This window comes from Tursiops truncatus, chromosome 17, assembly GCF_011762595.2.
Source record: "Tursiops truncatus isolate mTurTru1 chromosome 17, mTurTru1.mat.Y, whole genome shotgun sequence".
NCBI classification, from domain to species: domain Eukaryota; kingdom Metazoa; phylum Chordata; class Mammalia; order Artiodactyla; family Delphinidae; genus Tursiops; species Tursiops truncatus.
Window position 1 is genome coordinate 51,449,742 of NC_047050.1, and position 13,502 is coordinate 51,463,243.

General features: G+C 37.6%; 1 protein-coding gene across 1 annotated transcript in view; it reads left to right on the forward strand.

The window, feature by feature from the left end:
* Window positions 1-13,502, forward strand: part of PKHD1L1 (PKHD1 like 1) — a 154,671-nt gene that overhangs the window by 128,259 nt on the left and 12,910 nt on the right. The window contains exons 69-73 of the mRNA XM_019942265.3: window positions 2,258-2,490; window positions 2,683-2,850; window positions 5,707-5,864; window positions 8,445-8,580; window positions 11,386-11,730. Coding sequence (XP_019797824.2) covers window positions 2,258-2,490; window positions 2,683-2,850; window positions 5,707-5,864; window positions 8,445-8,580; window positions 11,386-11,730 — 1,040 coding nt within the window. The remainder of the gene's footprint in view (window positions 1-2,257; window positions 2,491-2,682; window positions 2,851-5,706; window positions 5,865-8,444; window positions 8,581-11,385; window positions 11,731-13,502) is intronic.

The following is a 13,502-nucleotide window of genomic DNA, read 5'->3' on the forward strand; positions in this document are numbered from 1 at the left end:
GAGAATGGGTCAGAAGTATATTTGTACATTAATATCTCTCCATTAATAGTCATTAGGAATGAAAGTCATGTCTATCATTTCTTCCCTTTCCCTTCCCTCTTTTGTCTCCTTTTGCTTTACAAATATCTTATTATATGCACCCCAACATGTACTTGGAAATTAAATGGGAATCATTATAATCATTGTGACTAAAAATATGCAGAAACTTTGAACAGTGATTTTTTTTTCAATCACAGAGGTTAGTTGGTGTCAGGATATTTCTAGAAGCTGAACCACGTAGATTCTAAGTCTTGAAAGAATATAGCCAATAACTGCTGCTCTTCAAAAAATTTAGATATAAGACAATATTGGAGGAAAGAAAGTTTCCATTAGAGCTCTTTGACCATTTTCAGTATAGAGAGAAGACAAGAAATAATGCTAATTAGATATGCATCTCTTCAGAGGAATGCAGTGTTTCATAAATAGTTTGACTTCATCTGATCTTATTTTGATGACAACCCCATACCTCCTCATTTAATAATTGGTGAACTGCAGTGTTTTTTGGCTCAGTAGAGCTTCTCCCCACTAGAAAGCTGTTACCTCCTATTTAGTTATCATTGAATCTTAGATTTAATATATAATTTTAACATCTACGTCATGAAGAAAATATTACATTTAAAAATATGTCTTTGAGTCCTGTGCTTTTATTGGGATACTGTTAGCACAATCCCAGATCTCTATTACTGAGTAGCTCACCCAGTCCCCAGATGCTCTAAATGTTGGCCAATAATGACCTACATTTGCCTGCTTTTCCGGAAGATTGCTCTTAGCCAAACAGGAATAGCTGTGAGAGGCTAAAACTCTCCCTACCACTGCCTTCTTGTAGTCCACAAAAAATGACGAATTTATACAGGAGGACGGAAGGCCAGCCCCCTTGTCTCAAAGTGGAACAGCTCTGGGTGTAGTTCGTGATCAAGAGATTCTCCTGGGATCAGATTGAAGCTAGTCTATAGACCATAGTCATCTCCCTTTTCTTTCCCTTGCCCTATATGGCTTCTCTCCTTCCCTTTTCTCTCCTTCCCTTATTGAGGACTCCCTTAAAAACTCACTTGAACAAAAATCCACATCTCAGGCTCTGTTTCTTTGTAACCTGAAGTAAGACAGAGCCCTAAACCATAATGTAAGAGTGCCACTGGGCAGTCTATTCACAGACTTGCTCACAAAAACACTCTGCACACACTTGAACACAAAGAACACATGACCCACAGAAATATTTACTCAAATCATCTCCAAAACTAATACAGTAGAGTAAGGGATAAGTTATAGCTTCACATCTTTCTTTGCAAAAATCTCAGATCTATTAGATAGTATTTTGCTGCTATAACTGTAGAATGAATTTCTATTTCCCCATGGTGTATATCATATAGTGTAAGTATGCTGTATACTATATATAATATACAATGTATAGTACATTGCAAATTAAGCAGCCATTTTATTATTATAACCAGTTAACAGTCAACACTCCAGGTAGTTCAGAACGAAGGCAGAATACCATCTACGATTGAACTGCATGATGAGTTTATAGTATTTCATCTCTTACAGTTCAGGTGTCTACAGAATTGTTATTAAAATATATAGCATAAAAATCATAATTTAAGTGTATCTGTTTGTATATATATATATAGGCAAAAGTCTACAAGAATATATACTAATCTGTAATTGGTGATGAGCCTAAGAGCTTAGGATAGAAAGGCGAAGGGGACTGAACTTATATTAAGTATTTAGATTATTTTATAAAAAGCATATGATACATTTATAAATCTTACAGACCCATTAAAAAAAGAGAAAGAAGGGAAAAATATAAAGACTTCCCTGCTAACACAAGGATTTTGTATGTCTGCACAACTGAGTAATTTACCTGCTCTTTGGGCAACGTTAGTATATTTTGAGCAATGCACAAATATGAAATCTATCATTCGACAAAGTATGGAATAGCAAAATGGAATTCTAATTTTATTTCCCACAGGTACAATTTGTCCTTTTGAAATGTTAATGGATTCATAATAGTAGACCAAATCAACACAATGGAAAATCAGGCCTCATTACAATGCTAATTACATATGCTACTTGGTCCCACTTTGAATCCTTTCTGAAATAAGATTCAATCAATTAATTTTTTTGATACTCTTATCAAATGCGCAAGTATATTCAAATGCTCTCTAGAGACAGGGAGGTATACCACATCTAAGTATTCATGCATTTCACCTTTTCTTCACAGTAAGGTGAATCCATCTGATTGTGTAGACATGGTTTGTGATGCCAAAAGGAAATCTTTTCTTAGAGATATGGATGGCTCCTTTCTGGGGAAATCTGGTTCAGTGATACCTGAAGCAGAATATGAATGGAATGGAAATAGCCAATTTGGAATTGGAGACTATAGAATTCCTAATGTGATGCTCACATTCCCAAATGGAAGTAGAATTCCTGTCACTGAGAAAGCACCTTATAAAGGTTTGTTGGCTCTTATTCTGTTAGTCTTCTGGTTCATGAAACAAAATATATCTTTTATTTTTAATGATTGATGTACTCAACTAATTTATATTTTCTACTTATTAGTGTTATGTAACAAGCAAAAGATAGTATGTGGAAGCTTTTGTAAGGAGATTCTGTTTCATTTCAAAATGTGTATTCCTATGTTTCTAGGAATCATTAGAGATTCAACCTGTAAGTACATTCCAGAATGGCAGAGCTATCGGTGCTTTGGGATGGAATATGCAATGATGGTTATTGAAAGCCTGGATTCCGACGCAGAAACTCGCAGACTCTCCCCAGTAGCTGTAGTGAGCAATGGTTATGTTGATCTCATTAACGGTAGGTATTCAATGTAAGCAAACTAGGGTTACTCAAGGCATTCACTATTTACTGCATTCATGGACGTGTCTCATAAATTATCTGTCACGTAAAACTAGTAAACATAGGGATTTCCTTGCCTTCTGTTTGTAAGATCTATGTGCAGGAGGGAGACTTGACTCTTCAGCAGTCCCCCACATTAGAAAGCCAGGACAATTACTCCAAATAGACCATTAGAAAAAGAAGAGGACATATGTATATGTATAACTGATTCACTTTGTTATAAAGCAGAAACTAACACACCATTGTAAAGCAATTATACTCCAATAAAGATGTTAAAAAAATAAAAAAATAAAATAAAATGCATTAATATCAAAAAAAAGAAAAGAATAAGAAGAGGAGGAAAGTTATTCCGTGAGTAATCTTTATAGGTATGAAGGTGGCATAAATATATTTAAGAAAAAATTGATCCAAGAGTCTGCAAAAAAAACAATTTTCTTTACATAAATTTAAAAAATGATAATATGATATTTGGAATACTTGAGAATGAATATTCTCAGCCTGCTTGTTTTTCATTCTCATGAATACTTGGAAGAATTAATGTTGAATCAGTGTGTTGTGGGGTTTTTTTGTTTGGTTGGCTTTGGTCTTTCTCATTCCTAATTCCTTTGACTGTCATGACTATCTTGTCAAGCTCCACAGTCTAGGTCTCTTCCATTCTGGTCCTTGGTGGCTGTAGCCCAAGGAGAGGCAATGGTCTCCGTGAGTCTTCTCATCCAAGACTTTTTGAATAAATAGGTGAACTTCTAAAAGTTACTGAAAACAGAGGGCAGGGACTCATTGTCTATTCCTGAAGTGCCACTGGGGGCTCAAAGATTAGTCCCTAATCAGGCTTAGAGTCTTTGAAGTGCTGAAGAGGCACATAACCTGGATCGGAAAGGTCTGTCCTGACGATGTCACAACATGTACTAAAATATTCTAAGATTCCCAAAATAGTCAATACCCTACAAGTTCATTTTTTTTTAACTCGTTGAAGAGAATAGAAGGAACTAAATCAGAAGTGTCTCAAAGTTACATGATTTTAAGTCACTCCCCACTTCTGCCCCAACATGCAGTCTGCCTGGTTTCTATGACCTATGATCAACCCAATTTCAAATGCTGCCTTTCAGATCTTATAAAGCAGAGACTGTGGGAAGAATTTTAGAGCAGTCGGTGAATAATGAAGATGTTTTCGAATTGCTCTGTTTTATATGGTGGAGAAAGGTTTCATTCTGTTTGCTTTTACATTTTCCTTTTCTGAAAGGCCATATGAGTTTTCCATTTACAATAGTGATATGACATTTCTCTTTTAAATAAATTTAAATTTTTAAGATGTCTCAATTTAATGAGAATGTAATTTAATGATAATGTAAACGATAGAAGCATGGCAAAAATTATGTAGGTGTTAGAAGGATTATTGAAGCTTGGGATGCACTATACTAGGTGGAAAGAAAAATTCCCAAGATAAAATTTGTACATACCACTCGAGTTTCCCTTTAAATTTTAGTACTCAATTTTATTTTTAAAATATGGCTTTTATCACTCTAAATTTTTCATTTTATACATAGAAATTTCTATTTTCAAAACCCACAATGAAGGTTTCTTCAAAAGTGGGATTTATATTTTGGATAATAAAGGATAGGTTATGCTCTACTTAAGCTTCAGAAGTTTATATTGGTTTAAAATTCAATCAAACTTCATTTATAAATATTGATAATAATTCCAAGCAAGCTAGGAAATTAAGCAAAGCTTATGAATAAATACATCAAGAAAATTCATCATTCCATGTCTCACTCACTGTTTTATACTTTAAAACTGAGTGAAATAGAGACGTTTTCTATAGCAGTCATGTTACATGTGTTCTGGAAATGTCTGGATTCAGGTGCAAAGCATCCACTTTCTTTTGGTTTTCTAGAAGGTTTAATGGAGTGTTATTTCTCAGATTGCTTCAGTTATTTAATGACGTTGACCCTCCAATAGTACCTATAATCACAGTCTTTAACAAAAATTTATTAATATAACAGTGGAGGAAGGTTAAAGGCAATAAAAAAACACAAAAGAGTTTGTTGAATTTACAAATTAATGAACAAATGAGTGAAAGACATAATTAATAAATCAGTGGTTCAGACATACAAATGTCCCTGTTTTCTGTGTACAGGCTTTATTTTTTTTTTTTTTTTTTTTTTTTGCTGTACGCGGGCCTCTCACTGTTGTGGCCTCTCCCGTTGCGGAGCACAGGCTCTGGACGCGCAGGCTCAGCGGCCATGGCTCACGGGCCTAGCCGCTCCGCGGCATGTGGGATCTTCCCAGACCGGGGTACGAACCCGTGTACCCTGCATCGGCAGGCGGATTCTCAACCACTGCGCCACCAGGGAAGCCCCAGGCTTTATTTTTAACAAATTATCTCTGTTATAGCATAGTTCTCAGCAAAGAGTCTGAGAAAGTTGGTTCCCCACCCAAAGTCACATTTTTTAAATAGGAGAGAGCGTCAAACGTTTTCTTCCTCTCCATGGGGCCTGGACTTAAATGATTATTAAAGTAGAGATACAAGTAAATCTATTTCCTTCAATGACCTTCCAGCACAAATCCTCAACATAGACCCTTCTGACCCTGGGCAGTCTAAAAGTAAGGATAGTAGAGAGGGAGTTGCTTCCCTGCCTTCCTTTTTAAGGCAAGGTTTGAGAAATAGCTTAGATCACTGAATGGATGGGTGGATGGATAATTGCTGTAAATGCTGAACTTGACCACTGCAATTTATTTTTAATACAATTACTCTTCGGGCTTTGCACTAATAATATTCATAGCACAGAACATGAACTTCCATTTGTTTGGATGTAGGCCCACAGGATCATGGCTGGTGTGCCGGGTACACATGCCAGAGAAGACTGTCCCTGTTTCATAGCATCGTGGCTCTGGGCAAATCTTATGAGGTCTACTTCACTGGCACTAGTCCCCAGAATCTTCGACTGATGTTACTTAATGTTGACCATGACAAGGTAAGGCAAGAAATTATTTCTTAAGAGTAATTGGTTTCAGGTGCACAGGCAAGTGATTGATTCAGTTATACTAATACATGTATCTATCTGAAACTAACACAACATTGTTAACTACACTCCAATATAAAATAAAATTTTTTTAAATAAAAAAAATTATTGATAGCTATGTGAAAAAATAAAACATAAAAATTATCTGTTTCATTTATTGACTGTCAAGAAATGCACTTTGTCATTCAGTAATTCTATGAAGATTATTTCTGTTCAATTATTTGAAGTAATAAATTTTTTTAAATCTAAAAAAGAAAAAGAGTTATTGGTGTTATGTGCATATATTTCTATCTGCTAAGGACTTCATCTCCTTCCCTGTCCTCTGGAACATCGTCAGCCTTACAGCTCATTTTCAAGGACCAGTAGGGTACCATAAAAATACTGTGAGTCCAGACAGTTTTCATCAGCCTGAGAGCACATATGAATTCCAAACACCGCTCCCCATATGCACTTGTTTGTGCTTCTGCATTTGAGGGGTAACAGTGATTTCTGACTTGTGTGATTAGCAAGCACACCTGAACCTTTACATAAAAATAGCATGCATCTAAAACTGGTCACTCGGGATTATATTTTCATTCTTCCATGCTGCTATTATTATATATGTCAGAAATACACCTTTGGAATTTACTTCAGAGATCACAGCACATTATCTGAAGTATCTTCAATAATGTCAACTCTGCTATAAACGGAATTCAGCCGGGATGATTAACTTTATATACGCTATGTCAGTGGAAAAAGAGTATGAGGTCAAGCAGAAGTCTCATAATATAGATTTTCTTTTCTAAGAGTATGAGATTTGAAAGTCCCAGAGTAGAACGTGAAGAAAGGACACTGATAAGAGGAAGCAGAGAGAGGAGTAAGGAAAGGAGACACCTGAGAACGGCGATAGCAGTTCCATCGTCTCAGCTGCTGAAGATAAAACCTTGGAGTCAGTCTTTTTGTGTGTGTGTGTGGTACGCAGGCCTCCCACTGCTGTGGCCTCTCCCGTTGCGGAGCATAGGCTCCGGACACGCAGGCTCAGCGGCCGTGGCTCACGGGCCCAGCTGCTCCGCGCCATGTGGGATCTTCCCGGACCGGGGCACGAACCCGTGTCCCCTGCATCAGCAGGCGGACTCTCGACCACTGCGCCACCAGGGAAGCCCTGGAATCACTCTTGATTCCTCTCTTTCTCTCACATTCCTCATCTAGTCCATCTGCAAATACTGTTGAGTCTTCCTTCAAAATAACCAGAATCACCATCATGTCCAGCACTACCATCTGGTTTGAGCCAACATTATCTCTTCCCTGGATTAAGGCAGTTGCTTCCCAACTCCTCCTCCTGCTCTGCCTTTGTTCCCTCTGCTGTCTGTTCTCACCTCATTAGCCACCGAGATACCTTCAAGACATAAGTCAGAGCACGCCATTCCTATGCCCCAAACCCTGCAATAATTTCCCTGTTGGCCTTTGCACAAGAGCCAGAGTCCTCACAATGGCCTACAAGGCACCCTGAGACTCTCCCCCAACCCTTAGCTCTCTGACTTCTTCTACTCCTCCAGCCATACTGGGCTCCTTGCTGTTCCTCAATATACCAGACATGCTATCACCGGGGCCTACGCTTCCAATGGTAGTCTGCCTGGAATATTCTACTCTGGGTGGCTGACTCCCCCACCTCGTCAACTCCCATTCTCCTCCGTAGGCCTACCCTGACCACCCCTCCCTGCCTGGCTCACCCAATTACTCAGACTCTGATCTACCTTTTCTTTTTTTCCATAGCACTTATCACCTTCTAACATGCTTCATACTTTAATTTTTATTTTTTCTTTTATTTATTGTCTCTCCTTATTCTAGAATGTAAGCTCAAATAGGGCAGAGACTTTTGAGAGTTCCTAAAATAGTGAATGAAAGAGAATATTTTTAATTTTAAAAATAAAAATGGTAACTCTGAAGTAACGTGACTGTTAATATTCTGAGCCTCTGCAAACAATCTCAAAAGAAGATTCCAAAACTACCTGTAGCTTATTAGATTCCTTATAAATTCCTCCCCACCTTTGCAAAAGCTAAGTCTCCTCACTTTATGATTATACCTGATAGCATGAAATGTGGGGAATGAACATGAAAAATGACCAAAATTTAATGAGGATAGTTTTTTGACTGACTTTTTTTTAGTCTTATTACCAAAATCAGAGATAAGCATTTTTTTCAACATTAAGTGCCTAATTGTGTGTGGTTGCATTGTACAGAGCACTGCTAACTCTCCTGTTTCCCCTGCCCCTAGAGTTGAAAGCCTGTATTGAACATTATCTTTTAAAGGAACCCTCTCTTTAATTTAGAGATTGTCCTCTAATATTTTTTTCTTACATTGCATTCTTTTCTATGGATGGTTGAATGTAAATCTGTTTAAAATTTTTAACTCAATATGTATCCTGAATCCATAAAAGTTAGTTTTAATATTCTCCAGAAGGCATGTATAAAGGATATTTTTTAAGTGCTAAATTCTAAATACTCTGTTTCATTGTTCTCTTAAGATGCAAAAATGTTGTTTATTTTTAACAGGCTGTTCTGGTGGGAATTTTTTTCCCCACACGTCAACGTTTGGATGTCTATGTGAACAATTCATTGGTCTGCCCCCAGAATACAGTGTGGAACTCCCAAAAGAAACACTGTGAACTTAATCGACATGTGTATACAGGTATTTCCTCAGAAAAATACAGCATACATTGTATATGTATACTTAATTATGCATAACATTCTTTATAATGTTTCATTATAATATTTTTAGTTCCTTAGCCCTTGACAGATACAAGAGAAAATAAATTTTTACCCGTGGTCCACCAAACACTAAAATGTGTTCATTTGTAACATGTGTGTCCTGAAAGATCACTCCAGATGGAATTCTTACCTATCTGCACACATGCAGATAGAAGTTTGTGCGTGTGACGGATATTCCTTTGCCTCCTGAGAACATTTACATTCTGCACATTTAGTTCACTTATTCCTGCGTACAGAAGAGATTTTTTTGCTTAAAATTTTCACCCTATCTCTGCTTTACTTCTGTTTCATAGAGGTCAGAACCTAAGTTCATTGGCAGTCACCAGAAGTATTGCCAAGAAAGCTAGCATAACCTTAGTTGAGCCCCATGAGGTAAATATTATGACGTAAACTCTGGATTTAAAGGAAATATATGGAAGAAGCTAACTTACCCATTTACCAGTGTTGCGAGACCAGGATTTATCTCTATTCATTGAATTTTTTTATTAAACAGGTACTAATAAGGCCAATCCAGTCCTTTCCACATGTGCTACTTATCATCATTTTTTAGCTGTGCCCCATAATCCTGGCTAACGATTACATAAATGTGTGCTGTAGATCATAATATAAGCTTGACGGGAAAGTGTGAATGGATACCCATATTCATTACCATCTGTGAAGCAAGTCCTACTTCTACTACTAATATGAACATCTGATATTTCCAGAGACATTACTATGTGTCAGGCACTGTTCTAAGTGCTTTGTATATAATAACTAACGGTTACTATATCCTAATAACACTTTGATGTAGGCGCAGATGAGTAAACTGAGACACAAAGGGGTGAAGTAGTTTGCCAAGCTTTCTGTCTTAGCTTGGGCTGCCATAACAAAATGCCGTAAACTAGATGGCTTAAAAACAAATTTCTTTTCTCATGGTTCTGGAGGCTGCTAGTACGAGATCAGGGTACCAGTATGGTCTGGTTCCAGTGAGAGCACCCCTCCTGACTTGCAGGTGGCTGCCTTCTCACTGTGTTCTCAGGTGGCAGAGATAGAAAGTGAGGGAGAGAGAGAGAGAGAGTGCTCTGGTGTCTCTTCTTATAAGGGCATTAATTCATCATGAAGTCCCCTCCCCACCCTCATGACTTCATCTAAACCTAATTATTTCGCCAAGGCCCCCATCTCCAAATACTGTGACATTGGGGGTTATGGCTATAGCACATGAATTTTGGGGGGGCACAGTTCAGTCCAGAGCACTATCAAAGGTGGTAGGGGCAGAGCAAGGTACCGATCACAGAGAGTCTAGCTCTAGAACCCACGCACTTAGCTATTATGCTACATTGCCTCTTTAGAAGCTAAGAGAGTGTGTTATTTTTACGTACAAATGATTGCACGTATTTACAGCTTAATTTTCATAAATTTTAACTCTTTTTTTTAAAACGGTGCTTTTGGTACAAAGTACTCTATCGTTCAAGTCAAGAAAATAAAAATTATCTCAACAGGCAGAATTTAATACAAGGAACTGGTTACACAAGTCTGCAAAACAACACCACCACTGCCCTTTTAGAATTATTTTTTTCTGAAATAGCATTGCTTTTAGATAAACATTTTTCTTTGATACTTGGAATGGAAAATAATATCCCTGTATTATGAATCTATACCTATCTTTTTAGATTACCCAAAATGTTTATTATTATCTATAGCTCTGATTCCTTCCATTACTGTGAAGACATGAGAAAGTTAGCTTGGATAAGTGGTGTACGCACCTGTAACAGTAGCTTGAGAGCAGCTTCAATTTATAATACAAAAACACATTTTTCAGATTCACAGAATGTTTAAGCCAAATTGCATCTAGAACTTATACTAGAAGATATTTTTTAAAATGTAGTAATAATGAAATGGCTTCTTAATGCCATTGCCATGAATATCTATTACATTAATAAGAAATTACCTCTTTTTTCTAAGATTCTAATTTCTTTTTCTTAGTAAGCCTCACCATGAAATGTGGTAAGAAGCTACATGTCACATTCCAGTCTTACTATACTGTCAGACTTTGGGCCCAATATGTGTTTGTGGATTTATTATTTCTTGGATGTTGTTTATACTCTGCCCTGAAATCAGTAATATTTATTCATTACATACATATATATGTATATATAATCTCAATCACTTTTACAAAATTCAGTGCCCTAGTAGAATTTGTTTTGTGTTGACCGTTTTCAGGCTGAAATGTAAACTTCTTTTATTGACGTAAAAGCCTTCTGAGATGTTTTAGTATATACTTCATTTGTATTACATACTTTTGTCCTTAGTAAAAATAGAAGCACTGAATCATTTTTCCTTAAGAGATAGCACTGCATAAACTAGATGGCTGTTAAACTTACATTTTTAAATTACCAAATGCCTTTGGTCAAGGCTTTAAAATTCTGAAAATATAAATAGTGTTACAACATAGGCTCCTGGTTCATAATTAGATTTTATTTCTCATTTGTACATGTCTATAGCTAATTGTTTTTTAAAATAAATTTCATGTATAATTATTAATGGTATTATTTTTAAAATTGACTTTAATTTTGCATGTCAGTTCTATAAGTGTTTTTGTTTTTAATATGCACATTTTCCTATGAAAGAATGATAATGTTGAACTTTTTTGAAATTTCCTAGATTTAAACAAATATTAAATACTGCATGGTAATTATGATAATGTAAATAAATTTAACTGTGCTATTTTGGCTTTTTTCGTTCATAGAGCAATTCCTTCCTAACCTGAATTCCACTGTCCTTGGTGAAAACTACTTTGACAGAATGTACCAGATGCTTTACCTTTTGGTTAAAGGAACTATACCTGTTGAAATCCACACCACCTCAGTCATATATGTCTCTTTCCAATTACCTGCTGTAACAGAAGATGACTTTTACAGTTCTCATAATCTGGTTAGAAATCTTGCCTTGTTCCTAAAGATATCAAGTGACAAAATCCGTGTCAGCAAAGTAATACGAGGGGAGAGTCTGCGAAGGAAGAGATCCACGGGACTCACAGTTGAACTGGAGATTGGAGATTCTCCCCCTCAGTTCATAACCAGTGACACTACAGGTATGAAAAGTAGACATTTGAGACAGAGTAATGTAATTCAAAACCACATCCATAAATAACCCTATCAAGGCTTGGTAAACCGGGCCTCAGGAAATCCCACCAACCCCACATCCTGAACCCTATAAGGGCCTAGAGACCCTTCTCCCTGCTCTACTCCCAAACTATTTTTAATTATGAAGGAACTTCAACCTCTGTTTTGTTATTGTAGCAGTTAATTACTTCAACAGAAGGATTTGACCTAACATAAAAGATCCTAGAGGTGACCTAAGGAAGTGACCTTATAGCTGAGAGATTAAGGGTGAAAAGAGCTGGTCAGTGAAAAGTGGGAGGTAAGAGGCTGGAGGCTGAGGAAGTAGTTGGTGAGTTTGGTACATTTGAAGAACTGGAATGGACCCAGTATGTCTGCAGCAAAGGCATCAGGAAGGACAAAGCTGCCAGAGACAAGGCTGAGAAGGAGGCAGATGCTAGGTTGTGGGAAACCACAAGAAGTTCTCCCCTTTGTAAGCGAAGAGAAGGACAGTGGATGTTTTCCTAAGGGACATAATAGACGATTCTGAGAGGTCGAGTGGTGGGTTAGATTTCCAGAGTAAAGTCACATATTTATACTAACAAGTGCAAATGTACCAGAATATGTTGTCTTTAATTTCTATGATTGACTTAATCAGCCTTACCAGCCATCACCCCTTTCTCTGTCCCTCACTCCTCATCCCCTATTTCCTTGTTTAAAAAATTTATTTATTTATTTATTTTTGGCTGCATTGGGTCTTCGTTGCTGCGCGCGGGCTTTCTCTAGTTGTGACGAGCAGCGGCTACTCTTCGTTGCAGTGTGCGGGCTTCTCATTGAGGTGGCTTTTCTTGTTGCAGAGCACAGGCTCTAGGTGCATGGGCTTCAGTATTTGTGGCATGTGGGCTCAGTAGTTGTGGCTCACAGGCTCTAGAGCACAGGCTCAGTATTTGTGGTGCACAGGCTTAGTTCCTCCACGGCATGTGGGATCTTCCCGGATCAGGAATCGAACCTGTGTCCCCTGCATTGGCAGGTGGATTCTTAGCCACTGCGCCACCTGGGAAGTCCCTCATACCCTATTTTCTAGGTATCAGAGATAAAAATAAGCTCAGCTATCCCATCAGAGGAAATTTTGTTGGCTTAAATTATGATTTCCTTAAGGTGACTCAGTTTGGTTGGGCATTTGGGTAAATGTTCAACCCTTCAGATTTTCTTCCTCTCCATCTGTTCAAGTTGGTATCTGAATACCAAGGGGCTTTCCTGACCTCAGGCCCTCTTGTTGCCCTCTTGTCTTCATAGTCTTTGCGACAAGATAGGTGGTCTTCTCTGCTCTGTATCAGCCTCTCTTGTGGTGCAACTGAACTTTTCTGGCCTCTTGACATGGAATCGCATCCCCAGCTGCTAATTCCCAACTGTACCATTGTCTCTAGTGGTCAAGCACAAGTACTCTCACCTAGGCATACCCCTCTCCAAGAAGACGAGATCTGGGTCTCTGTCAGAGGAATATTACCATCCAGCTAATGAAGCTTAAGATAAAAGACCCTTTACTTGTACAAGTCCTGGGAGGGGCTTTAACTTTCAAGGCCCTGGGAGAAGGGTCCACTTAATAATGTGGTCAAATAATTGACTATTACTATAAAAGTTGCACAAATAAGACTTGTTCATAAAGAGAGCCTCCACCCTGTATAAATTTCAGACTCAGAAAATCCTGATCTACCCTATTTCTGTCCAGCATCTTTTTCATTAAACTCCCAGGCTCTCTTATATG